This window comes from Balaenoptera ricei, chromosome 11 (genome assembly GCF_028023285.1).
Source record: "Balaenoptera ricei isolate mBalRic1 chromosome 11, mBalRic1.hap2, whole genome shotgun sequence".
NCBI lineage: Eukaryota > Metazoa > Chordata > Mammalia > Artiodactyla > Balaenopteridae > Balaenoptera > Balaenoptera ricei.
The window spans coordinates 59,058,091-59,085,784 of record NC_082649.1 but is presented as its reverse complement, the minus strand read 5'-3'; the positions used below and the strand labels follow the sequence as shown (position 1 = coordinate 59,085,784).

The window sequence follows — 27,694 nt, the reverse complement described above, 5'->3', positions numbered from 1 at the left end:
TCTAACTCATTTTTAGAACAATCTTTAAATGACTTGGTTATTTTGTCATTTAAAGTTTCTACAGTTGAATATTATTTCTTTTCAGCAAGTGAGATAAAACATGATTCCAAAGGTGCAAACATTTCCTTAGGTGAAGTTGCTAATGAGACTTCTTCAAATGAAAAACTGGGAGACGTCAGTGAACACACAAAAAGTTCAGACTTGGATGAAAAGGTACTAGGGAATCTTTTGCATTTTCGTATTTCTTGGTCCAGATAGTGGTAAATACAGAAGTCCATCTTAGCAGTGCTGTCAGGTGACAAGGGAATGGCCTTTTTGTTGAGTAAAGAGTCACATCATTCTGGCCATGGGACATACTGCTTGATGCTTGCCGTAAGCACAGTATTAACAGAGTTTCACTTGTCTGGGAAAATGGGGTGTGCTGTTTAATTATATATTTAGCTTTTTAGAATCCTAAAGTTCTTCTCAAACCTATGTAAATCTTTCTAAATTGTTACATATCTTCCTGCCTCACTAAGTACAAAGTACTGAATATCATTTGATCTTCTTTGAAGTTTTAGAATATCATAGTGCCTGCGTGCTATGAATGCAAGCATCAGTTATTCGACCACAGGTGTAGAAGGCATAGGAATCGGAGCTAAACCTAACTTGATGTTGGAACATACCACTGGTGTATGATATGGAGAAAATTTGGGGTATCAGTTATCTGCCAGATGTGTATGATTGTCTTAACCTTTTGAATAATTTAGTTGACTCCTAGACAACTATTTCATGTTTTCTTCTTTCTCCTTATTCCTCCTCATTTGTCCTCATTGCTAACAACCTTGTTTCCTACTTTACCAAGAAAATTGAAATAATTGGAAAAGAACTTCCTAAGTTCCTACCAATACATTAGGCCACCTACCTGCACCTGTTCCCAAAACTTCAGCTTCACTTCTGTTACACTGGGTGAACAGACCAAGACTATTCCCTTCAGCTGTGTGCTAGAATCCATCTCTTCCCTCTCTTAAAATACATTCCAGTAACTCTCCTTTCATTACTGGATCATTCTCTTCAACATAAGCATGCTTTTCTCCCATCTTCAAACAAAACCAAAAATACACTTTCATGGTCCCATTTTCCTTTTCACCTGTTGTCCTATTTCTCCAAAGACTTGTCTAGACCCTCTATCCCCAGTTTCTCTCCTCCAGTTCCAAAGATACTCACCTTCACCTCCACCAAAACTACCTGTCTTAAACTCTCCAGTGACCTGCTCGTTGCTGAATCTAATAGACATAGTTCAGTCTTAATCTTTCTTAACCTATCACCAGTATTTAACAGTTGATCACACTTTCCTTGAAACATTTTTTTCACATGGCTTTCAGGTTAAACATGCATGCCTAGTGTCCTGTCTGTCTGCAACTTCCCAGTTGGTTTCGCTGGTCTCTCCTGATCTCCCTGACCTCTACATGTTGGAGCGACCCAGTGCCTAGACCAGGAGTCTGTTCTTTTTTCCTATCTAGATTTGCTCCTTAGATGGTCTCATCCAACCTCATTGCATTGAATGCCATCTGTGTGCTAAGACTCTCAAATTGATATCTCCAGCTTGAACTTCGTCTCTGAGCTGCAGACCTTTCTCTCTAGTTGCCTACTTGATTTTTCCACTTGGATGTCCAGTTACACTTCTCAAACTTAACGTGTCCAAAACTGACCTCCTGTTAGATGTCCCCTACCCTACCACAAACCAGCTGTTCCTGTAATTTTCCCCTTTTCTATTAAAGGCAACTCCATCCTTTATAAGTTATTTAGGCTCAAAAACCTTGGATTTCCTTACTTTCTTTTTCTCTCACTCCATATCCAGACTGTAAGGAAATCCTGCTGGCCTTAGCTTCAGATGATGTCTGGAAATTATTCACTTTTCATCACTCCCACACATACCACACAGGCCCAGGCCCAGGCCCCGCCTAATATCATCTCCTGCCTGCATTACTGCAGTGGTCTCCTAACATTTCTCCAGCTTCTGATATTGTCCTCTTGTAGTTTATTCTCAACATAGCATAAACTAGATCATGTTATTCTTCTACTTCAAACTCTCCAGTGGCTTTTAATATTCATATTCCTTACTGTGACCTACATGACCCTTTATCTGTTCCCCCTACCCCTCCCCTCCGTTGTTACCTCTCTGATCTCTTTGACTACTCTCCTTATCCATTTTACTCTGACCACATTAGCCTCCTTGCTGTTCTTGGAACAAACCAGGCTTTCTCCCACTTCACGGCCTTTGCCCTTGCCATTTTATCTCCTAAAAAAAAAAAAAAAAAGATACAGCTTACTTTCTTATTTCCTTCACATCTTTACTCAAATTTCATGTTCTCAGAGAGACCTCCTCTAGCCATCCAACCTAAAATTCCAGTATTCTCCATTCTGTCAACATTTCATATCCCCCTTTCTTGTACTTATCATGATATAACATACTTTACATTTACTTATTTATGTTTACCTCTGTCTCTTCCTGCTAGAATGAAACTCCATGAAGGCAAAGATTTTTGTCCATTTTGCTCACAAATGAATCTTTAGCACCTAGAGCAGTGGCTGATGCAGAGTAATAACACAAATGATTGGGTTTTTTTGGCCGCCCCGCACGGCATGCAGGATATTAGTTCCCCGACCAGGGATCAAACCTGTGTGCGCTGCAATGGAAGTGCAGAATCTTAACCACTGGATTGCCAGGGAAGTCCCAAATGGTTGTTGAATGAATATTGGATGTGAACCTCATTTGAAAATAGTCTTTAGGGACTTCCCTGGAGGTCCAGTAGTTAGGACTTCGCCTTCCAATGCAAGGGGTGCAGGTTCGATCCCTGGTTGGGGAACTAAGATCCCACATGCCTCGGGACCAAAAACTCAAAACATAAAACAGAAGCAATATTGTAACAAATTCAATAAAGACTTTAAAAAATGGTCCACATCAAAAAAAAATAGTCTTTAAGTGTTAGAAGTGTCCTATAGCATGAATAAAAATATCACAAAGTACTTGCTTAATGGTTTGATGATAACAGCCAGTATGTATTGAGCCTTTATTAAATGCCAGCCAGCCAGTGCTAGAGATTTAGCACTGGTTATATCTTATCCCTATGATATAAGGAGGTGCTGTTCAGGAGTTCCCAAAACCACCCTCAGGTTCAGTGATTTGCTAGAAGGACTCACAGAGGTCAGCAAAGCTGTTATTGTAACTCAAGGTTACAGTTTATTTCAGTGAAAGAATACAGATTAAAGTCAGCAAAAGAAAGAGTCACATAGGGCAGAGCACAGGAGAAACTGAGTACAAGCTTCCAGTTTTTCTCTCCCAATAGAGGCACGTGAACACTGCTTGCTTCTCCCAGGAGTGATGTATGACAGAAACAGAATATTGCCAGCCAGGGACTTGCCTGAAGCTTGGTCAGGGTTTTTATTGGGGTCAGTCACATAGGCATGGTTGACCACCTGCGTGGCTGACCTCAGTCACTCAGTCTCCAGTCCCTCCAGAGGTCAAGCTGATACCACATGGCTCAAGGACCCCGTCATAAATCACAAAGACTTTCTGGAGTGGCCCAAGGCCTCTACCATAAATTACACTGTTAGCTTACACTATCTGTTGTGATCCCAGACACCCAGGTAAACAAAGACACACAATCAGGCAGCATATTCCAAGGGCTTAGAAGTTACCTTCTAGGAGCAGGTCACAGGCCATTCCTTTAACAAAGGCATATGGACAACCCAGATTTACTGAGTTAACCCTTTACTGCACATGAAGTGTGTACTGCTATTTCCCTTTGCAGATGAAAAAACTGAGACTTAGTATCTTGTCCAGGGTCACACAGTAGAATCCCTTGACTCTATAGCAGGGGTCAGCAAACCTTTTCTTTAAGACTAGATAGTAAATACTTGTCTGGCTTTGTGGGCCATATGGTTGCTGTCCTAGCTACTCAGCTCTGTTATTGTAAGGAGAAAGAAGCCATAGACAGTATGTAAACAAATGTCAATTGCTGTGTTCAAATAAAACTTTATTTACAAAAACAGGCAGCCTGCAGGCTATAGCTTGCCAACCTTTGCTCTAAAGCATTAAAAAATAAAGTTTGTACTCTATTCTACTTAAAGCAGAAGAGAAGACTTTTTGCTTTCAATTCTGCAAGGATAGATTTTAAGAGACGTTTGCCAGAATTCACTGAGTTCTTAACACTAAATATTTAAAGGTGTAGACTATTTTCAATATTAGCTCTTTTAAAAATAATCCCCAAAATCATTTAGCTGCTTCCTAGTGTGGTACTACTTTTTGGATTTGTTTAAGGGAAGGGGAATGATACTTTTATCTTTCTGATACCATGGTAAGCTTCAAAGTAGCAACTCTTTAGAAAATATTGATACATGACCCTGTCAGTAATATTTGTCTTTAAAATATCTGGCCCCCAAATTTGGGAATTAACAAACTTTATCCATCTCTCACCTTATATTTTAGGAACTTTAGAGGGTAAATAGGTTGATTTATAGGACATATGTCTAGCCTGCCACTTTTCTGCTTTTATGTATGGTTTTCTGTGAATTTTTAGAAATGCTTCCTTACTGATCTTTTACATATATATATATTTCTGTCTTTTCCACAGACCTTGTTTTTTCTTTCTCTTGTATATCAGTTATACCCAGAATCCATATATAACAATTTTTAGATTTACCATGGTAGTAGTTGCTTAATGATTCTAGTTTTGAGCCCCAGATAGTTGAAATGCTAGTGTACTTTTTAATTTTTATTTTGAAACAATTGTAAATTCACAGAAAGTTGCAAAAGTAGTTTTCCTCCATGATTACATCTTAAAGCACAATATCAGAAGCAGAAATTTGGTATTAGTACAATGAGTGTATGTAGTTCTGTGTATATTATCAAGTGTGCAGATTTTTGTAGCCACCACTGCAATCAAGATAATTATGCCATCACTACAAAGATATTCCTTATGCTACCCCTTTGTCACACATCCCTCCCTACCCCTAACTTCCATAACCTTAGTAACCATTAATATGTTTTCCGTCTCTGTAACTTTGGTATTTTGAAATAAATGCCCAGGTTTGCAGTTGCTGGGCTGTCTGGTAGTTGCATGCGTAGGTTTTAACTTGGGTGGACTTGGCCTCCAGGTTACTCCCCCTGTGGTAGTAGGCAGTTGAAATGTTTATTCAGTTCGTTTAGTGTCATCTGGGTTGTTTGGAGTCTACCTTACAAAGGTGTAGTTCAAGGGTCAGCTAGAAATTTGGACCAAGTTTAAAGCAGATTTGGGGGCTTTCTCTCTTAGGCTCTCCCGTTTCCAGGATTCCCAGCCTCACTTCCCAGTTTCTGACTTTGCCCTGTACTCTGTCTTCTGGTTCTTTGTGTCAGTATGGCAAATTTTTAGCCTTCCCCAGTGGTTCCAACCAATTAAGGCCTCTCTTTAAGAATAAATCCATAAAAACAGGACTGTTACCCAGTGTCATTCCCTCTTTCCCTCCAGATTCTGCCTACTTTTCATACCTTTCCAGTGTTTTCAGGCAGAGTTTTTTTTTATAGTTCATCTGAGAGTTACAGTTGTTACCTGAAGAAGGATTAGCCCAATAAGAGATACTTATTTGCCATTTCTCAAACTGGACCTATTGTGTCTTCTTTTTAATTTTATACAAATGACAGCTTATCATTCTTTGTCTTTTTTTAACTTAATGTATAATGGAGATTGTTTCCTTTCCATATATGTAATGATACTTTGTTTTTACAATTATATAATTATCCACTATATGGGTATACTCTATTCAACAAGTTACAGTGTTGATGGACACTTGGTTTGTTCCCATTTTTTGCTATTTTAACATTGTTGCATTATGCATCCTTGAGCATAAGGCATTTTGCATATGTGCAAGCATTTTTGGATTAATTCTTAGAAGTAGAATTTTCAGATTGCCCTACATAGAGATTGCTTTGATTTATGCTTCCATCAACATTGTATGGGAATGACAGTTTTCTCCCCCACACACTCACCAACTCAGTATTAAAATTTTTTTATTTTTGTCCATCTGTACATTTTTACAAATGACTTTTCATTTGCTTTTCTCTTATGAGTCTAGTTAAGCATCTTTTAGTATGTGTAAAAGCCATTTACATTTTCTTCTGTGAACTTCTTTTTTACATCCTTTGCCCATTTTTCTTTTGGGATTTTGATCTTTTTTTATTTGCAGGAACTTTACATATATTAAGCATATTTGTTCTTTGTCATATGTGGCCATACTTTTTCCTGTTTTTTCATTTGTGTTTGACTTGGTTTAGGAGCTTTTTACCTTGAAGGAGCTTTTTATTTTTATTTAGTCAAATGTATGTGTTTTCTGTTGTTGTTGTTGTTGTTTTAATTTATTTATTTATTTATTTTTGGCTGTGTTGGGTCTTCGTTTCTGTGCAAGGGCTTTCTCTAGTTGCGGCGAGTGGGGGCCACTCTTCATCGCGGTGCGCGGGCCTCTCACTATCGCAGCCTCTCCTGTTGCGGAGCACAGGCTCCGAACGCGCAGGCTCAGTAGTTGTGGCTCATGGGCCCAGTTGCTCCGCGGCATGTGGGATCTTCCCAGACCAGGGCTCGAACCCGTGTCCCCTGCATTGGCAGGCAGATTCTCAACCACTGCGCCACCAGGGAAACCCCTCAAATGTATGTTTTATTTTATGATATTTGAGTTATGAGTTGTATTTAGAGAAACCCTTCCCTGTTTCTGGATTAAAAATGTTCACCTGTATCTTTTTCTAGTGCTTTTTTGGTGTTATTTATTATGTTTACATTTTTTATCAATATAAATCTAAATTTTATCTTGGAAGAAAAAATGTAGAAACAATGTAACCTTTCTGTTCTTATTTTGACAGGTGACTTTTGTCATCTTAGCATATGAAAATATTTTAAATGTTTGTATTCAAACCTACTGATACCGTAATTCATGGTTTCTGCCTTTGGTGTCAGCTTAGGCTTTCTCCAGCCTCCAAATTATATAACTACTCACCTTTATTTTATTTTTGATACTTTCAGTATTTTTTATATTTAAATCTTTAATGAACCTAAAGTATTTTGACATATGGTGAATTGGTACCAAGCTTTTTTCCATCCAGTCAGCTAGCCTGTTGTTGTATTACTATTTATTGAATCATTACCTCACAAATTTCAAATGCCATCTTTAATAGTTTCAATTTTCATGTATAGAATGATTCTTTTACTTGTCTTTTATTTCATTAATTGCTCAGGTCCTGTACCAATTCCATACAGTCAATTACTTGAAAAATAAAAACAGGAAGGCTTGCTTTAAAAGATACTAACCTGTATTATAAATCTAAAATATTTTTGGCTATTCTTATATTCTTCTAAGAACTTTAAACACACATTGTAAAGTAATTTTTTAAACGTATAAATTAATTTGCAGGCAATTAATATTTTTTACCTTTAACATTCTCATCCAGGAACATGGTATATCTTTCTATTTGCTAGTGTTTCACGTTACTCAGTTGATTTTTATAGTTACAATAGTATATATAGTGTGTACCATTATTGTAAAATATGATTATGTACTTCAAAAAGACTAGAAAGATATAAAGTAAGATATTAAGTGGTTATCTCTGGCTGCCCAAATGATGGGTGATTTGGGGTATTTATTTTCTTGGTGCCTGTTTTTTCAAAGGTCTAGTATGTATAATTTTCTTACAGAGAATCACAATTCCCAAAACACTAATTACTAATTGTAAAGTGCTTTAAGTGTAGCAATGTTTTAAATACATATAAATATTTCTAATGAAAAATACATTTATGTTGGTAAATACCACCTAAAAATAAAAATCACTCAAAGCTGTTTTTTTCTGAATAAAAAGAAATATAACTTTAATTGTCCAAAATAATTTGAAATGGTGGCTTGCATAATTAAAGGTGACATCAAAAACTGGGAAAAATGTATTGATATATATTAGCTTTTCTCAACAGCAGAAATTTTAAAATCAGTGTTCATATTTTAAATAATGTAGAGTAGAATTATTTTCCTGCTTGACCATGAGCTAGTCGTTTAATTAACATCTAGTACATTCTGATCTGGTAAGCCTCATAGCCTAATATGGAATGCAGAGATAGTCACTTATACTATTTAACCATAATCTCTTCACAGTGTAGATTTTTGGACAAGGTGACTATTCAAGAAGAAAAAGAAGATATTTATGAAGTTTGCAAAAGGTCTGTAACATAATTTTAAATTACATAATGTTAAAATAGTCATTCATGTAATTTGTATCTTGAGCATATTTTTCATTCTCTCCTGTATATACTTGGGCTACTATGCCGTAAACAATACATGGGTATTATTTAATTAATGTGTCAGGTGTATACAGATGTCAGGGGTATTGTAAGTTACCTTAAAGCTATCACTAAGTGTTTGGAGCCATTAAAATATTTTTTGAGGGAGGAATGAGGAATAGTGATAAAAGAAAAAAAGATGTTTATGTGACTTCAATGAAGGTAAGACTAGCTGAAATCAGATGAACATTGCAGTTTGCAGGTATCTTCTATGTCTGCAGCGATTAGTACTGAGAGCTACAGTACACTCACTGGAACATATACAGATACCAAATTTAGATTTAGAGGACACCTTGGAGGTCATTTGATCCACACCCCACACCTGTTTTGCTGTTGAGGCAAGGCACAGTCAGGTCAGGTGGCAAATATGTTCAAGTTCTTTTATGTTAAGACAGTGTTTTTCAAAGTGTGGTCCTTGGAGCAGCTGCATCATGTGGGAACTTGTAAGAAATGTAAATTATTTGTTCCCACCCCTGACCTACTGAATCAGAAACTCAGGAAATGGGGCCCATCAATCTGTGTTTCAACAAGGTCACCAACTAATCCTGCTACATGTTCAAGTTTGAGAACCATTACGTTAAAGAAAAGCCTAGGTAAGAATTAGATTGGCATAGAAGCCCGTATGGTTCATGCCCACTTGAAGATCTTAAAAAGAAAATGTGACAAGGTTAACTTTTTTTTTCCTATTAAAAACATTTTGCTTACAAGCTAAATAGTTGCAACCTGCAGAGTTTTGTCATCACCTTGGCTCTGCCATAATGACCAGGAGTGTGACGTTGGGTAAGTCACCACATTACCCAATCAGAATAAAAGAATTTTTCTAGATAATCTTTTCCATCTATAAAACTCCATAATTCATATTTGTTTGTTTTATGTTACTGCTTTTATTTTGTTTTATTTGGAGTGGGGGTATGATAATTGCACATATCAATGATATCCCAAGTTGGGGAGAGAAGCAAATATTTTTATTTTGTGTGAAATTATTGAACTCCCGTCAATGCTACTAGGTTTCAACTGTTATAAGCATTGGCCCCTTTTCTTACTATTTTTACTCTCCGCTGGCCAAGGGAACCCCAGGTGAAAAAGCTTTATTAGAACTGTGTTTAAAGTAAAATACTGTAGTATCTGAATGAGGGTATAAGTCTTTCTCCGAAAAAGTAAATTCATTTATATCTGATAGCTCTGAGGTAATTTCCACCCTCCCCCTTGCTTAAGTTATTTATTTTTCTAGGTAAGTGACCTCCAAATTAAGGTGGTTTTTTTTAATTGGCTATATAGGATCTCACGTATTAGAACACAGTCAAAGCTGTTTAAATCAGTAGCCTAGAACAATACATTTCTTATACCTTCTTCCCAAAGGAAGTTCTCAAGAACTTGTATAAATTTATTATATATACATGTCCTGAAGAATAACTTGCAATTCATTTATTTTATTGCACTATTAATAGAATCATTGCCTGATCTTTTCTGGATTTGGATGCTAGTCCAGTTCCTGCTCAAACCTTTTGTCTGACATGATCAGAAATACTTTGCTCTAGTTTTAACCCCACCACCCCACTTCTACCCATACCCTAGCCATTTAACAAGTATCAGTTTTCTAGTTAAGAAGGCAGGAACAACCTATTGAAAATACTGAAGAATCATAGTATATGATGGTAGTACACAGCATAGTATGTAGAATACATCAATACTATCGTTAGGATGTGTTTCTACTTATTTGATTCTCATTACTTTATGTTTTTAGAATAAATTTAAATTCTGATTTTGGTTTTTCTGCTCACACAGCAGTGATTCTAAAAATACAGAGAATGTGGTTGGTGAATGTCAGTTGGCAGCGCTGGGCCCCAAACCTCTGTGCTTATCAGTGCCAGTGCCACGTTTGAATCTAAGTGCTCATCAGGAAGACACGTTACTGAAGCCCTGGATGAATGGTACAATTTTCTTAGTAAAATTCTGTTGGCTTTTGATAATATAGAAATGATACAGGAGATTTTTCCACCCGAAACAAAAAAGTTAAGAAAACAATTGAGTGAATTCCCTGGCGGCAGTCCAGTGGTTAGGACTCTGCACATCCACTGCAGGGGGCACGAGCTAAATCCCTGGTCAGTGAACTAAGATCCCACAAGCTGTGTGGCAGGGCCCAAAATAAAAAAGAGAAGAAAAAAATTGAAACAAGTATAGGATATGCTAAGATTAGAAGGTTTGTGTACCTTTAGTTAGTACTTTTGATGGAACAACTTCTGAGATATCTATATTTATGTGATAGTGGTAGTATAGGTAAATTATAGTCTATACCTAAAATATTCATATTTTAAGTGAGTGTTTTAGAAATTTAGAATGTAGTTTAGAATTTGTGTCTTTTTTTTTTTTTTAATTTTATAGCTACTTTATTTATTTATTTATTTATTTATTTTTGGCTGTGTTGGGTCTTCGGTTCGTGCGAGGGCTTTCTCTAGTTGCGGCAAGCGGGGGCCACTCTTCATCGCGGTGCGGGGACCGCTCTTCATCGCGGTGCGCGGGCCTTTCACTATCGCGGCCCCTCCCGTTGCGGGGCACAGGCTCCAGATGCGCAGGCTCAGTAGTTGTGGCTCACGGGCCCAGCTGCTCCGTGGCATGTGGGATCTTCCCAGACCAGGGCTCGAACCCGTGTCCCCTGCATTAGCAGGCAGATTCTCAACCACTGCGCCACCAGGGAAGCCCCTGTGTCTTTTTTTGATAATTCATAATGCTGTGAAAAAATAAACTAGATTGAAGAATTAATTTAGAAACAGTAAAATCCTCTTGTGTATGTAGCTCACACCTAACTCTTCTGGACCTCCCATTACTGACTTCATGCTGCCTGGTGTTGTGTACTATAGCAGCAAGCCCATGATGATCACATGTTTTATCTTAAAAAGCTTTACAGGTTTCATAATGAAAAGTACTGCAAAGCTATGCAGCAAAAACGTCAGCTTGTCCCAAATTATATCTGGATGCTGCCAAAATGAAAAATGAAATTACTTAAGATAAAAAACATTTTTGTGTTATCTTTAGAAAACATAATTTTTAAATGTCCTAATTCTCATTTTAAAAGACTAACATTAAGGGATAATGATCCCTGGTATAATAGTCAGCTCGGGCTGCCATAACAAAATGCCACAGACTGGGTGGCTTAAACAACAGATATTCATTTCACACAGTTCTGGAAGCTAGAAGTCCAAGATCAAGTTTCTGGTAGAGTTCAGTTTCTGGCTGTCTTCCTGGCTTACAGACGGCAGCCTTTTCACTAAGTCCTCACATGGCCTTTCCTTGGTGCATGTGCATGGGGGGAGAGAGAGAGAGAGAGAAAGCTCTCTGGTGTCTCTTATAAAGACATTGATTCTATCAGATCAGGGCCTCATTTTTACAACCCCATTTAACCTTAATTACTTCTGCAAAAGGCCCTAACTCCAAATACAGTCACTTTGGGGGTTAAGGCTTCAATTTATGAATTGGGGGGAGACACAGTCGATCCATAGCACCTGGGTTTCTCAGTAGTTTTCTTCCCTAAGAAAGGTTTATTGTGTGTAATATTTGTCTGTTTAACTTAGACAATCATTTGAATGTAGTACTCAATTCTGCTATGTAAGGCTTTTAAGAAAGCATCTTTAGCTTATAATGAATTTAAAATGTTAAGTTCAGATCTAGACATCCTTAAGGAACACCTAAGATGTAAATTACTGTATATTTCACAGGAACATACTACAGCAACAGTCCTTGAACTGAGCACAAGTCCAAAGTGAAATATTAAAGCAGATAGTAGTAGTCATCTGTTTGATCGTTATGAAAGGAATAAGTTGTAATATATTGGAATGTAATCTTATTCTTAATCATTTCTAGATTTCAGATTTCCAGGAAAACATTCTCTTCTAAAGCTGCAGGATCCTGAAATTTGTGGAATATTTAAGAGGGAAAAAAATGTAGGGGTAAGCGCCCCATTTAAAAAAATAATGATAATCTTATAAGCTTGTACTTTGGGGCTTTCTGATTAATTTCCCTATCATAATTTAAGCAGTTCTGGACATTTTATGGATTTTAAATGGGAGTTGGTGGTAAGGGACGGAAAATGGGTAGCGATTCAGAGGATATTCACAAACAGTATAACAGGTTTAAGGCAGAAGGGTGGGGAATGGGATATCCAAAACAGAAAATACAGGATGAATAGTTCCCTGTGATGGAGAAAGCTAGTGATATAAAGCAATTGACAGGAAAAGCCTGTTGTAAAAAGCTTTCACTCATTGCCTTTTTCCGTTAATCAGAAAAGCTAAGGAAATTTTTGGTTCTAATAAATGCATCTGAAATATGCATATTATTACAGAATTAACTTTTTATACAAGTTAAAAGGGCAGGCACATGAGAAGGAGAAGGGAAAGTATAAACTTTTAAAACCACGTAAAGTAAAATGGTAGTAACTTTGATGAAATATAAAAGTTTTACACTAAAGGAAATTGCAGAAATTCAGACAAATAACTTTAAATTGATTTTTTTTATAATTTTTAAAAATATAAATTGTTTGGAGTTACTTTTTATCAAGTCAGCAAACAATTTATCGTGATACTTTTTTGGATGTATAATATTTCTGGTTGTTTCAAATACTTTCTCACTTGATTGCAGTAAGTGTTTTACAATTAACACAGAAAGGGAATTTGTCTAATTTTCTAGGTGTTCCAGAAGCCCCTAGGGTTGATGATACCCCATAGATATTGCAAATTTCATTTTAATACATTACGTGGCTGTGAGCGATCACAGTGCAAGTTTGCTCACGTGCCTGAGCAAGGGGATGAAAAGGTAAAATATGTTAAGTCTTTGAAGTAGAGATTGTTTTAATAACCATCTCAGTCATATGTTTTAATTCAGATTTTCATCAACTCCTAATATATGAGCTTTGCCTGATTTTGTGCTTTACATAAATGGAATCATACAATTTGTATTCTTTTGTTTCTGGCTGCTTTTGCTCAACATTTTTGAGATTCATCTGTACTTTTTTACTTAATTGTAGATGTTTCTTTCTCATTGCTGTATAATATTAAATATTCCATTGTATGAGTATATCAAAATGTTTTTTGTTGATAAATACTGCTTTTGCTGGGTGGTTTCTAAATTTGGTAAATACAGTAGTGTTCTGCATGTCTTTTGGTGAACATACGAACACATTCTGATGGGTTATACTTAAAACTGGAATTATTGGGTCAAAGGGTCTACATATATTCAACTTTAGTAGATACTGCCAGACAGATTTCCAAAGTGGTTTACCAAGTTACACTCTAACCAGCAATGTTTGAGAGTTCTGGTTGCTTTACATCCTCACCAGCTCTTGGTGTTATCAGCCTTTTAATTTAAGCCATTCTAGTGGGTGGGGAGTGATACCTTCCCTGGTGATTGATGAAGCTGAGCATCTTTCAAAATGTTTGTTGGGTGTTTGAATATCCCCTTTCTGTAAATATCTAAATATTTTGCCTATATTCTAGAGGATTATCTTTTTCTTGTCCATCTTAAGAATTCTTTATATATTCTGGATGCAAATTCTTTGTTGGATATACGTATTGCAAATAACTTTTACTACTTTACAAGTTGCCTTTTCACCCTTTTATTTTTTTAATTTTTTTGGAGTATAGTTGATTTACAATGTTGTGTTAGTTTCATGTGTACAGCAAAGTAAATCCGTTATATACATATATCCACTCTTTTTTAGATTCTTTTCACATATAGGTCATTACAGAGTATTGAGTAGAGTTCCCTGTGCTGTACAGTAGGTCCTTATTAGTTATCTATTTTATATATAGTAGTATGTATATGTCAATCCCAATCTCCCAATTTATCCCTTCCCCTCCCCTTTTCCCCCTGGTAAACCATAAGTTTGTTTTCTACATCTGTGACTCTATTTCTATTTTGTAAATAAGTTCATTTGTACCATTTATTTAGATTCCACATATAAGAAATATCATATATTTGTCTTTCTCTTTCTGACTTACTTCACTTAGTATGATCATCTCTAGTTGCATCCATCTTGCTGCAAACAGCATTATTTCATTCTTTTTTATGGCTGAGTAATATTCCATTGTATATATGTACCACATCTTCTTTATCCACTCCTCTGTCATTGGACATTTAGATTGCTTCCATGTCTTGGCTATTGTAAATAATGCTGCAATGAATGTTGGGGTGCATGTATTTTTTCAATTTATGATTTTCTCCAGGTATATGCCCAAGAGGGGGATTGCTGGATCATATGGTAGTTCTATATTTAGTTTTTTAAGGAACCTCCATACTGTGCTCCATAATGGTACCAATTTCCATTCCACCAACAGGCCTTTTCACCCTTTTATTTTATGTATTTATTTATTTATTTATTTTTGCTTAGTTAAATCTCTAATTTTATTTTAACATCTTTATTGGAGTATAATTGCTTTACATTGTTGTGTTAGTTGCTGCTATATAACACAGTGAATCACCTATACGTACACATATATCCCCATATCCCCTCCCTCTTGCATCTCCCTCCCACCCTCCCTATCCCACCCCTCTAGGTGGTCGCAAAGCACTGAGCTGATCTCCCTGTGCTATGCAGCTGCTTCCCACTAGCTATCTGTTTTACATTTGGTAGTGTATATATGTCACTGCCACTCTCTCACTTCGTCTCAGCTTACCCTTCACCCTCCCTGTGTCCTCAAGTCCATTCTCTATGTCTGTGTCTTTATTCCTGTCCTGCCCCTAGGTTCTTCAGAACCATTTTTTTTAGATTCCATATATATGTGTTGGCATACGGTATTTGTTTTTCTCTTTCTGACTTACTTCACTCTGTATGACAGACTCTGTCCATCCACCTCACTACAAATAACTCAATTTCGTTTCTTTTTATGGCTGAGTAATACTCCATTATATATGTGCCACATCTTCTTTATCCATTCATCTGTCGATGGACACTTAGGTTGCTTCCATGTCCTGGCTATTGTAAATAGAGCTTCAGTGAACATTGTGGTACATGACTCTTTTTGAATTATGGTTTTCTCAGGGTATATGCCCAGTAGTGGGATTGCTGGGTCATATGGTAGCTCTATTTTTAGTTTTTTAAGGAACCTCCATACTGTTCTCCATAGCGGCTGTATCAATTTACATTCCTACCAACAGTGCAAGAGGGTTCCCTTTTCTCCACACCCTCTCCAGCGTTGATTGATTGTAGATTTTTTGATGATGCCCATTCTGACCAGCGTGAGGTGATACCTCATTGTAGTTTTGATTTGCTTTTCTCTAATGATTAGTGATGTTGAGCATCCTTTCATGTGTTTGTTGGCAATCTGTATATCTTCTTTGGAGAAATGTCTATTTAGGTCTTCTGCCCATTTTTGGATTGGGTTGTTTGTTTTTTTGATATTGAGCTGCATGAGCTGCTTGTATATTTTGGAGCTTAATCCTTTGTCAGTTGCTTTGTTTGCAAATATTTTCTCCCATTCTGAGGGTTGTCTTTTGGTCTTGTGTATGGTTTCCTTTGCTGTGCAAAAGCTTTTAAGTTTCATTAGGTCCCATTTGTTTATTTTTGTTTTTATTTCCATTTCTCTAGGAGGTGGGTCAAACTTTTCACCCTTTTAAAAGTGTCTTTGGTAAACAAAATTATTAATCTTTATATAGTCCAATCTTATCCATTTTTTCCCTTTTATGGTGTTGACTTTTTACATGCTGTTGAAGAAAGCTTTGCCAAGATCATGAAGATGTTCTTTTATGTTTTTCCTTTAAAAGTTTTCTTGTCTGATATTTACATTTAGAACTATAAGCCATCTAGAATTAATTTTTGTTTAGGATGTGAGAAGGTCTAGATATATATTTTTTCCCATGTGGATCTCCAGGTGACCCAAAACCATCCTTTCCCCCACTGCACTGCAGTATCACCATGTCATAAATCAGCTGATTGTGTATGAGTGGGTCTATTTATAGGATATCTGTTCTAATCCATTGGTCCATGTGTTTCTCCTTATACCAGTAAAATATATCCTCCCTTCCCCAGTTGATTGCTAATCTTGACTCTGTTTCCTAGACTATTTCTTTGACAGAGATTCTCTGAATAAGATTTTTGTAATGAATTCAGTGTACATTTCAAATCTTAGTTAACCTAACATCAGCTTCTTTATTCCGTTGCTTTCAATTGACTTAAAAAAATTGGAATAAGCAAAAAGATAGGACTGAAATTTGTGTAGATCTTACGAAATATAAAAAGGTAATTTTACATTTTTTGTGACTTTTATAGGTTTGTATGGATGTGTTTAAGAAATATATAAGTATCAACGAGCTTTGTTTGCTACAACGTGCAGGTATGAGACAATGGAATGATTACTATGAATTTATTAATACGAGAGTTTCAAACATTGTGCTATTGTCTTAATAGTTTGAAAGTAAATTCAGTACTTTTGAGTATGAAAACTGAATGCCTTAGAGTAGCTGTCTTGGTCTTAGAAAGGATTAATAATAAGTGTGGCATTTTGGTTAATAAAAAAATTGTAATCCACCTAATACTGTAATTCCCTCACATACTAATATTTTCATGACATAGAAATTTTATTTACAGTTGTAAGACAGGAAAAAGGATATTGTTAATTGGCTTAAAATCTTTCTGAAGTGATCTTTCAGAAACTGTATCTTCCTTACTTATTAGCCCTTTTCTTTTTACATTATCGCTTGTAGCCAGTGCACTATCCATCATTCTGTGCAGTTCCCTAAATAGGGCATGCTGTGTTATAATAGAGAGGGCACTGCTGTCTCTACCCAGGATCCCTTTCTTTTATCCCACTTCCCCATAGCAAAGACCTATTCATCTTTCAAAGCTTACTCATAGGAAATAGGATAATCTCCTCTATTAGGCCCTTATCTGACTCCACAGCCTCATCCCATTCCCTGCTCCCATCTCCCCCTACTACATTGTGAGCCCCAAGAGGAAGGGACCAAGCTTTACATTTGTCACCCTGACACAGCCACCAAAACCACATAGTATGATGGTAACAGAGCACCATATTCATCTGCTTAAAATCTCATCTAGCTAAAAACAAGATCTCTGACAAGTTTGTTTTGCTGGTGATATCATCTCCTCTAAGGATTAGAGGAAGCATATGAGGGAACTGGTAGTCTGGACTTAATCCAGCTGTAGCAAGGAGGAAGTAGTTAAGGTAGAAGTAATAGGAGCCTATATAGGGAATATACCTGTCATCTGACAGGTTGTGATAACCAAGGAGGAGAAGCTACATATGGTTAGATATGGATGAACATTTATATTTCAGAAATAATTCCATAACATATATGGAAGAAAAGAGGATGACATGGGAAAAATGCAAAACTCCCCAAAACATAATTCTGGTTGTGTGAATATCCAGTATGGGAAAAGGAAAAATATATGTTTATTCAGTTATAAAACAATGAATACAGAAAACAAAAATAAAAACCTATAGTGAAGAATAAGTGCAGGAAGTTGGCAAAAACCTATATAAATTACGTTTGATGTGAAAATAGAAAGTTAGATCAGCGGAACAGATAGATAGCTCAGAATAAACTTGGTATTATGTATAAAGAGGTTTAGTGTTTAGAAAGACCATAGGGTTTGGGAAGGAAGACTCATTTTATGAATGACGTTAGGAAAACTGGATAGCAACTTAGAAAGAGAAACTCTGAATATCTCTGGTATAAAGTATAGATCTAACTGCTCAGGCTCTACAGAGAGGCCTCAGGAACCACCTAGTTCACAAGGGAAGGTACTGAGAGGGTGGGACTCCCCATTACCGTATTTAAGCATAAGTTCATTTTTATCTGTTTTATATTTGAATTTCCACATAAAATTCTTTTTCCAGAAGTTGTTTGACTAAAAACATTGTGAAAAACTACTACTGCTTAGCATACACCAAAATGAATAATTGTAGTATGTTGGTAATTCAGTAAAAAGAATTAACATTTTCAATCAGATATTTTTGAAAGTTGATAATTTCTGTGGTTTAAAGTAATCAAAGGAAGCACAAAAGATAAAAATTTGTTTATATAAATGTAAACTGAAAAAAGGTATTAGCTTCAAATATTTTAAAATATATGTATTCTGAGCTCCAGAGTTACCACACTATTGGATTCAAATGCCCACTTTTCAATCAAAAAGTCTCATGTGACAGGGCTTCCCTGGTGGCGCAGTGGTTGAGAATCTCCCTGCCAATGCAGGGGACACAGGTTCGAGCCCTGGTCTGGGAAGATCCCACATGCCGTGGAACAGCTGGGCCCGTGAGCCACAATTGCTGAGCCTGCGTGTCTGGAGCCCATGCTCCACAACAAGAGAGGCCGTGATAGTGAGAGGCCTGCGCACCACAATGAAGAGTGGTCCCCACTTGCCGCAACTAGAGAAAGCCCTCACACAGAAACGAAGACCCAACACAGCCATAAATAAAAATAAATTTTAAAAAAATTTTTTAAAAAAGTCATATGACATACAAAGAAATGAGCAAAATATGGCCTATTCAAAGGAAAAAATAAATCAACAGAAACTATCCTTGTAAAAGACCTGATGGCAGATAAATTAGACAATGATTTTAAAACATCTGTCTTAAAGGTGCTTGAAGAACTAAGGAAGATGTGGGGAAAGTCAAGAAAATAATGTGTGAACAAAATGGAAATATCAGAGAGATAGGAAACCTAAAAAGAAACCAGAAGAATTCTGGAGTTGAAAAATACAGTAACTGAAATGAAAAATTCACTAGAGGGATTCAACAGCAGATTTTAGCAGGCAAAAGAATCAGAGAACTTGAAGATAGGAGAATGGAAATTATCAGGTCTGAGGAACAGAAAGAAAGAAGTTTGAAGAAAAGTGAATACAGCCTGAGGAACACCATGAAACAGAACACTGTGGAAGTCTCAGAAGGAGAAGAGAAAGAGAAAGGGGTAGAGAGAATATTTGAGCAAATAATGGCTGAAAACTTCCCAAATTTGATGAAAGTTGTAAATATAAATATCCAAGAAGCTCAGCAAACTCTAAGATGAACTCAAAGAGACACACACCAAGACTTATTTTAATCAAACTTTCAAAAGCCAGAGGCAAAGAGAGGATCTTGAAAGCAGCAAGAGAGAAGCAAATTATCACATACAAGGGATCCTCAATAAGATTATAAGCAGATTTCTCATCAGAAACTTTGGAGGCCAGAAGGCAGTAGGCCAATATATTCAAAGTGCTAAAAGAAAATATCTGTCAACCGAGACTCCTATATCTAGCAAAACTGTCCTTCAGAATTGAGGGATAAATTATTGGTATGACATTCCCGGATAAACAAAAGCTGAGAGAGTTTGTTTCCTTTAGACCTGCCCTTCAAGAAATGCTCAAGGGAGGCCTGCAAAGTGAAATGAAAGGGCATGAGACAGTAACTTGAGGTCATATGGAGAAATAAGGATCTCAATAAAAGTAAATAGATGGGTAGTTATAAAAGCTAGTATTATTGTAACAATGGTTTGTACTGTACTTTCTGTTTTTTACATGATTTAAGAAACTAACACCTTTAAAGAAAAGTATATTATTAGTGTAAAAACTAGTATTATTGTAAATTTGATTGGTAACTCCAAATCCTCTTTTCCATATTATTTAAGAGACTGATGCATTTGAAAGAACTGTTAGTTAATGTTTTGGGGCACACAGTATATAAAAATGTAATTTGTGACCTTAGCAACTGAAAGGGGTGGGGATGGAGCTGTAAAGAAGCAGAGTTTTTGTATATTATTGAAGTTATGCTGGTATAAATCCCACAGTAACCTCAATAGCTATAGAATATGCACAAAAGGAAATGAAAAAGGAGTTAAAACTTTCACTCAAAAAATCAGCTAAACACAAAAGAAGAGAGTATTGCAGGAAATGAGGGACAAAAAAGCTATGAGACATACAGAAAACAAATAGCAAAATCAGAAGTAAGTCCTTCATTATCAGTAATTACTTTTAAAGTAAATGGATTAAATTCTCCATTCAAAAGACACAGATTGGCAGAATGAATAAAAACACATTATCCAATTATATGCTGTCTACAAAATGTTCACTTTAGAGCCAAAGACAAATAGATTGAAAGTGAAAGGATGGAAAAAATATTCTATACAAATAGTAACCAGAAGAGAGCAGGAGTGGCTATACTAATATTAGACAGAATAGACTTTAAATCAAAAAAGGTTACAAGAGACAAGGAAGGACATTATATATAGTAATGAAAGGTTCAGTACAGCAGCAGTATAAACATTTATACCTAATGACAGACGATCAAAATACATAAAGCAAAAACTTACAGAATTAATGAGAGAAATAGACAGTTCTACAATAATAGTTGGAGACTTCAATACCCCACTCACAATAATGGATAGAACAACCAGACAGAAGGTAAGTAAAGAAATAGAGGACTCAACACAAGATACCCACTAGATCTAACAGACACATACAGAATATTCTACCCAACAACAATAGTATACATATTCTTCTCAAGAGCACATGAGGCATCTTCCTGATAGACCATGTGTTTGGCTACAAATTAAGTCTCAACAGATTTTAAAAGATAGATATTATACAAAGTATCTCCTCTGATCACAACAGGATGGAATTAGAAACCAGTAACAAAAGAAAACTGGAAAATTAACAAAATTGTGGAAATCGAACATACTTTTAAGCAACCAAGGGATCACAGAAGATATCACAAGGGAAATCAGAAAATACTTAGAGACAAATGAAAATGAAGCACAGCATTCCAAAACTTATGAGATGGAGTGAAAATGGTACTTAAGAGGGAAATTTATAGCTATTGTATAAATGTTTATGTTAAAAAACAAGAAAGATCTCAAATCAACAACCTAACTTTACAACTTAAGAAACTAGAGAAAGAAAAACAAACTAAACCTAAAGCTAGTAGAAGGAAGGAAATGATAAAGATCAGAGCAGAGATAAATGAAATAGAGAACAATGAGAATAGAAAAACAATGAGAAGAAAATCAATAAAACTGAAAGCTGGTGTTTCAAAAAGACCAACAAAATTAACAAATCTTTGGCTAGATGGACTAAGAAAAAAGGAGAGAAGATTGAAATTGCTAAAATAAAAAAAGTGGGGACAATAATACAATTCTACAGAAATAAAAATGATTATAAGAGAGTACTGTGAATAATTGTGTGCCAAACAAATTGGATAACTTAGATGAAATGGACAAATTCCTAGAAAAACAAAATCTTCCAAGACTAAATGATGAAGAAATAGAAAATCTGAATAGATCTACAGCTAGTAAGGAGATTGAATCAGTAATCAAGAATGTTCTGACAAAGAAAAGCCCTGCACCGAATGGTTTCACTGGTGAGTTCTACCAAACATTTAAGGAACTAATATCAATCCTCAAACTTTTCCCAAAAATTGAAACACTTGCTAACTCATTCTATGAGGCTGAGGCTACCATTGCCCTGATACCAAAGCCAGATAAAGAAACTGCCAAAAAGGTAACTACAGATCGATACTCCTTATGAACATTGATACAGAAATCCTCAACAAAAACTAACAAACCAAATTCAGCAGCATATTGGAAGGATCATAGACCATGACCAAGTGGAATTTATTCTTAGAATGCAAGGATAGTTCAACATACAAAAATCAATCAAAGTAATACACCACATTAACAGAATGAAGGGGAAAAACCACATGATCATCTCAATTGATTCAGAAAAAGCATTTGACAAAATTCAACACCTTTTCATGATAAAAACATTCAAAAGACTAGGAATAAAAGGAAACTACCTCAACATTTAAAAAGCCATATCTGGGCATTTCTATACACTGACATTGAACAATCTGAAAAGGAAATTACAAAAACAATTCCGTTTACAATAGCATAAAAAAGAATAAAATACTTATTAACTTAACCAAGGAAGTGATAGACTTGTACAATGAAATCTACAAAACATTGCTGAGGGCTTCCCTGGTGGCGCAGTGGTTGAGAGTCTGCCTGCCAATGCAGGGGACACGGGTTCGAGCCCTGGTCTGGGAAGATCCCGCGTGCCGCGGAGCAGCTAGGCCCGTGAGCCACAATTGCTGAGCCTGCGCGTCTGGAGCCTGTGCTCCGCAACAAGAGAGGCAGCAATGATGAGAGGCCCGCTCACCGCGATGAAGAGTGGCCCCCACTTGCCACAACTGGAGAAAGCCCTCGCACAGAAACGAAGACCCGACACAGCCATAAATAAATAAATAAATAAATAAAAATTAAAACAAACAAAAAAACCCAAACAATTAGGAATTTCTTAAGCAGCAGCAGACTGGGAAAGGCAACTGTCAGTGCTAAAGAAATATGTTGAAACTCATTTAAAAAAAAAAAAAAAACATTGCTGAAAGAAATTAAAGATAAATTAATGGAAACACATCCCATGTTCACAGATTGGAAAACTTAATATTGTTAAAATGTCATTACTTCCCAAGTGATCCCCAAGGAATCCCGAAATAATCTTGAAAAAGAAAAAACCTGGAGGACTCATACTTCCTATCTTGAAAACTTACTACAGAGCTATAGTAATCAAAACAGTGTGGTACTGGCATAAAGACAGACATATAAACCAATGGACTAAAATAGAGAGCCTGGATATAAAGCCTCACATATATAGTCAAATGATTTTTGAGAAGGATGCCAAGATCATTCACTAGTGAAAGGATAGTTTTTTAGTGCTGGGAAAACTAAATATCCACAAGCAAAAGAATAAAATTGGACCCTTATCTAACACTATATACAAAAATTAGTTCAAAATTGGTTAAAGACCTTAATGTAAGACCTACAACAATAAAACTCTGAGAAGAAAGCATAAGGACAAAAGCATCACACATTGGATTTGGCAGTGATTTCTTGGATATGACACCAAAGACAATGGCGACAAAGAAAAAACAGACAAATTGAACTTCATGAAAAATTTAAAATTTCGTTCATTAAGAGACAATATCAGTAAGATAAAACAGCAGCCCACAGAATGGGAGAAAGTATTTGTAAATCATATATCTGATAAAGGATTGGTATCCAGAATATACAGAGAACCCCTAAAACTCAACAACAAAACCTGATTCAAAATTAGGCAAAGTACTTGAAAAGACATTTCTCCAAAGATACACAAATGGCCAATAAGCATGTAAAAAGATGCTCAGTATCACCAATCCTAAGGGAAATGCAAATCAAAACTACATTGAGATACCACCTTACTCCCATTAGGATGACTGCTATCGAAAAAAACAGAAAACAACAAGTGTTAGTGAGGGTGTGGAGAAATTGGAACCCTTGTACCCTATCGGCAGGAATGTAAAATAGTACAGACACTGTGGAAAAACAGTATGACAGTTCCTCAAAAAATTAAAAATAGAGTACTGTATGGCCCAGCAATTCTTCTCTTGATATATACACAAAAGAATTGACAGGGTCTCAGAAGATATTTGTACACCCATGTTTATAGCAGCATTATTCACAGTAAAATGTGAAGCAACCCAAGTGTCCGTTAAGAAACTACTTTCTCAAAGGAAATTAATAAGTGTTACAATTTTTGGTAGAATGTTCGTATCACAAATTGGAATAAAAATATCCCCAGGGTCAACATGTTGGTGGGGGTTAAAACAGCAAGAAGGGATATATGTCAAAATAGTCTACATCCACCCCTAAACAGGCCACTACCTGAAATCTCCATGGGAGTGTGGCTCCTTAGGAGTTTGTATTTAGACCATTATGTATGAGGCAGTTTGGCCCTATTTTTTGTGGATAGCACATGAGTTAGCTCCCAATGTAGTGCCTAACATCCTGGTTAACATGTTATTGCCATTAACTTTTGCTTTAATTTATTTTCATCAAGTATTTCTGATACTGGAAGTGTACCTTTTAAGAAAATGAATTTATACTACTTGATCTTTAAATATGGAAAGATTGTCTAATTTAGGAAAGATGAATCTCTTAAAAGCAGCAAATAACTTTAATATATACTTCTTCCTTTTTAGTAAACATGTTTATGGCGTACTACAGAAAGTTCCCTCCGGGTATACACTTTGATCTACAAGTACTAAATGACCTTCTCAATTCTTTACTCACACATTGTTTACTGAAAGAAGTATTTCAGGTCATGAGCCTCAGCATAATGGTTAAAATGCTGGTAAGTAACCTGAAAATATATTTTTCTAATATTTTAAGTTAATTTATCTGTTATATTTCTTGTTTGTATAATTGAGCAGTTGCATTTCTGTTTGTTGAATACTTCGTAGAGAACACTTGTGTTTTTCAGCATAAATGAATTTGAGAAACTTAAGGTGTACTGAAAGAAGACATGAAAATGAGTGTAATTTTTTTGTTTTATCCAGCCTGCTCTGAAAATATTACTAAAAACATTTGAGTGTGTGGCAACTATGAAATTAAGGAATGCTGTACCTGCTTTAATTGATATCTTTTGCAAGGTATGATTTCATTTTATCCCTTTTATACTCTAATACTGAATAACCAAGAAAATAATGATTTCTGCTTACACTCTTAAATTGCCTTTTACTCACATTCTTAATGGCAAAGAATTCTGTTTTCAGAAATGTTCTTTTTCTCCCGAAATAAGGTTTATAAACACACTCCAGTGACTGACAGGACTTCCCCTTAATTAAATAGTTCTAAGCACTCGAGGTGACTTCTTTCAGATTCGTGAACTGTCCTCATCTCTACTTTTTAAGGATGATTAAAGAAAGTTTTCTTTTTCAAAAAGATTTGAGGTCATATATAACAAAAATAAATACACAAATCAATGTATAAATAGGACATTGTTACCAAACAAAGCAGATCGATAAGAATATGGTGGCAAGGAGTTAATTTTCTATTTGGCACTAAGCAAAAAGACAAACAAAAATTTTTATAGCTTTTAAAAGGTATATTAAAATTTTTACTGTTGTTGAATATTTCCTAGTGTTTGGTACTACCCAGCCATTCATTTCAGAATAGGCTTAATAGCAGGAAAACACCCAATTCTCACCCATTCTCTTTAGGAAGCAGCATTGGAACCACTCTAGCAGATGAACAAATATTTCAGTGAATACCTCTAGTTCCACATTACAAAACTTGACAAAGTTACTTGCCTGGAAATTTTTTGAATCAAGAATTACTCAAACTTCCAGTTACATAACAAATGAGTCACAGGGATGAAATGTACGGCATGGGGAGTATAATCAGTAATAATGTAGTATCTTTGTATGGTGACAGATAGTAACTAGACTTACGGTTATCATTTTGTAATGTACAGAAATATCAAATCACCATGTTGTGCACCAGTAACTAATGTAGTGTTGTAGGTTAATTATACTTCAGAAAACAAACTCATAGAAAACGAGATCAGATTTGTGGTTACCAGAGGCAAGGCGTGGGGGGATTGGGAATTGGATGAAGGTGGTCAAAATGTACAAACTTCCAGTTATCAGATAAATGGGAACTAGGGATGTATTATACAACATGATGAATAGAATGAACACGGCTGTGTGTTCTATATGAAAGTTGTTAAGAGAGTAAATCCTGAGAGCTCTCATCACAAGGAAAACAATTTTTTTCTTTTATTTTGTATGTATATGAGATGATGGATGTTCACTCAAATTATTGTAATCTTTTCGTGATGTATGTAAATCAAATCATTATGCTGTACACCTTAAACTTATACAGTGCTGCATGTCAGTTATATCTCAACAAAACTGGAAGATAGATAGATAAATTTAAAATTAAAAAAATAAAAAGAAATTACTGATCACCTGTAGTCATTGTAGAAAACCTCAGTTTAATACCTCTCAGGAATTTTATCATCAGGGATACAGTACAACCACCAGTGCTATACTTAGTAAAAGACAGAATGAGTACCAAACGAGGTACAGCTGATGAAGTGGTTGAGCTAACTTGGAGAACAGGAAGAATATTCAAGTTTGCATTCTAAAGTATTATTTTCATTTTTGCTTTAAATTCTTGATATAAGCAGCCTTATCGTGGTTCTCAAATATTTGAAGAAAAATATGCTTCAAAGTTTTAAAATGAATTTTAATTCTGTTTGTCTCCATGTTTCACTTCTTCCATCAGTCTCTTAGTTTTTTCCACACACATTGGTTTTGACTCTTTCATATTTTTATGAGAATGACTACTTTTTTCCCTCTTCTGCAGCTTGTTGAAGCTGGGATGGTACTTGACCCAGAACACTTTAACTATATTATTAAGCTTTTATACCAAGTACAGGCTTCCAAGCAAGAAATAACTGCAGTTCTGGAAATGAAATCCAGGTAAGAAGAATCATTATAATTAGGACTAAAATATATGTATTTTGGTGGGGACTTAAAAAGGATGAAGGCAAGGCACTTATTATTGTTCACATGCTCACCGTAAGCCCTTCTCCTTATTTTGGGTATGGCCTAGTCACATTGTCATCAGCTGCTCCTAGCCAACCCTCCTGGCCAGCCTCACCAGATCTTTTTCAGTACCTGATTTCATCTCAGTACCTGGCAGATCAAATGTAAAGTCTCCCTTGCTCTGTTTCACAACTTACTTGATTCTACTTAATGCACTCTCTTATGTGTATACAAATTACTTTAATTCTTTTTTCTCTTTCACTTCTTGCCACATTAACTAAATAAAATATTTTAATGTCTCTCCTTCATTCTTTTTATTGATTGATTGATTGATTGATTGATGGCTGCGTTGGGTCTTTGTTGCTGTGCGTGGGCTTTCTCTAGTTGCGGTGAGCGGGGGCTACTCTTCGTTGTGGTGCGCGGGCTTCTCATTGCGGTGGCGCGCAGGCTTCTCATTGCGGTGGCTTCTCTTGTTGCAGAGCATGGGCTCTAGGTGCCCGGGCTTCAGTAGTTGTGGCTCGCAGGCTCTGGAGCGCAGGCTCAGTAGTTGTGGCGCATGGGCTTAGTTGCTCCGCGGCATGTGGGCTCTTCCCAGACCACGGCTCGAACCCGTGTCCCCTGCATTGGTAGGCGGATTCTTAACCACTGCACCACCAGGGGAGCCCTCTACTTCATTCTTTCTCTCACTTGTTCACTTTCTCTATTCAGTTTATGGGCCTCCAAAGGCCTTAAAAAAAAAAAAAAACCCCTGTGCTAATTGTAAGAGTAGTACCATAATATACCTGTATTGAGAAAAAGGAAAGCCATGACTTCTATAAAAATTTTTATTACGCTGTCACATACATAGAGAAAAGTATACAAATTTTAAGTATTTAAATGAACTATAACTTTTTAACAAAATCAGATTTGATAAAGTGCAAATGATATCAACCACCAAAGTCCTTGAGAGTGCCCAGAAAGCTCCTTCAGAGGAGCTTCCACAGTTGTTTTTATCTCATTTCTCATTATCCTCTAGTA

The 27,694-nt window shown here is 36.0% G+C and overlaps 1 protein-coding gene across 1 annotated transcript in view; it reads left to right on the top strand.

The window, feature by feature from the left end:
• Nucleotides 1–27,694, top strand: part of TOPAZ1 (testis and ovary specific TOPAZ 1) — a 68,943-nt gene that overhangs the window by 14,867 nt on the left and 26,382 nt on the right. The window contains exons 4-12 of the mRNA XM_059937591.1: nucleotides 86–213; nucleotides 8,149–8,213; nucleotides 10,122–10,264; nucleotides 12,192–12,277; nucleotides 13,014–13,139; nucleotides 16,591–16,654; nucleotides 24,326–24,477; nucleotides 24,683–24,775; nucleotides 26,496–26,611. Of these exons, the coding sequence (XP_059793574.1) occupies nucleotides 86–213; nucleotides 8,149–8,213; nucleotides 10,122–10,264; nucleotides 12,192–12,277; nucleotides 13,014–13,139; nucleotides 16,591–16,654; nucleotides 24,326–24,477; nucleotides 24,683–24,775; nucleotides 26,496–26,611 (973 nt within the window). The remainder of the gene's footprint in view (nucleotides 1–85; nucleotides 214–8,148; nucleotides 8,214–10,121; nucleotides 10,265–12,191; nucleotides 12,278–13,013; nucleotides 13,140–16,590; nucleotides 16,655–24,325; nucleotides 24,478–24,682; nucleotides 24,776–26,495; nucleotides 26,612–27,694) is intronic.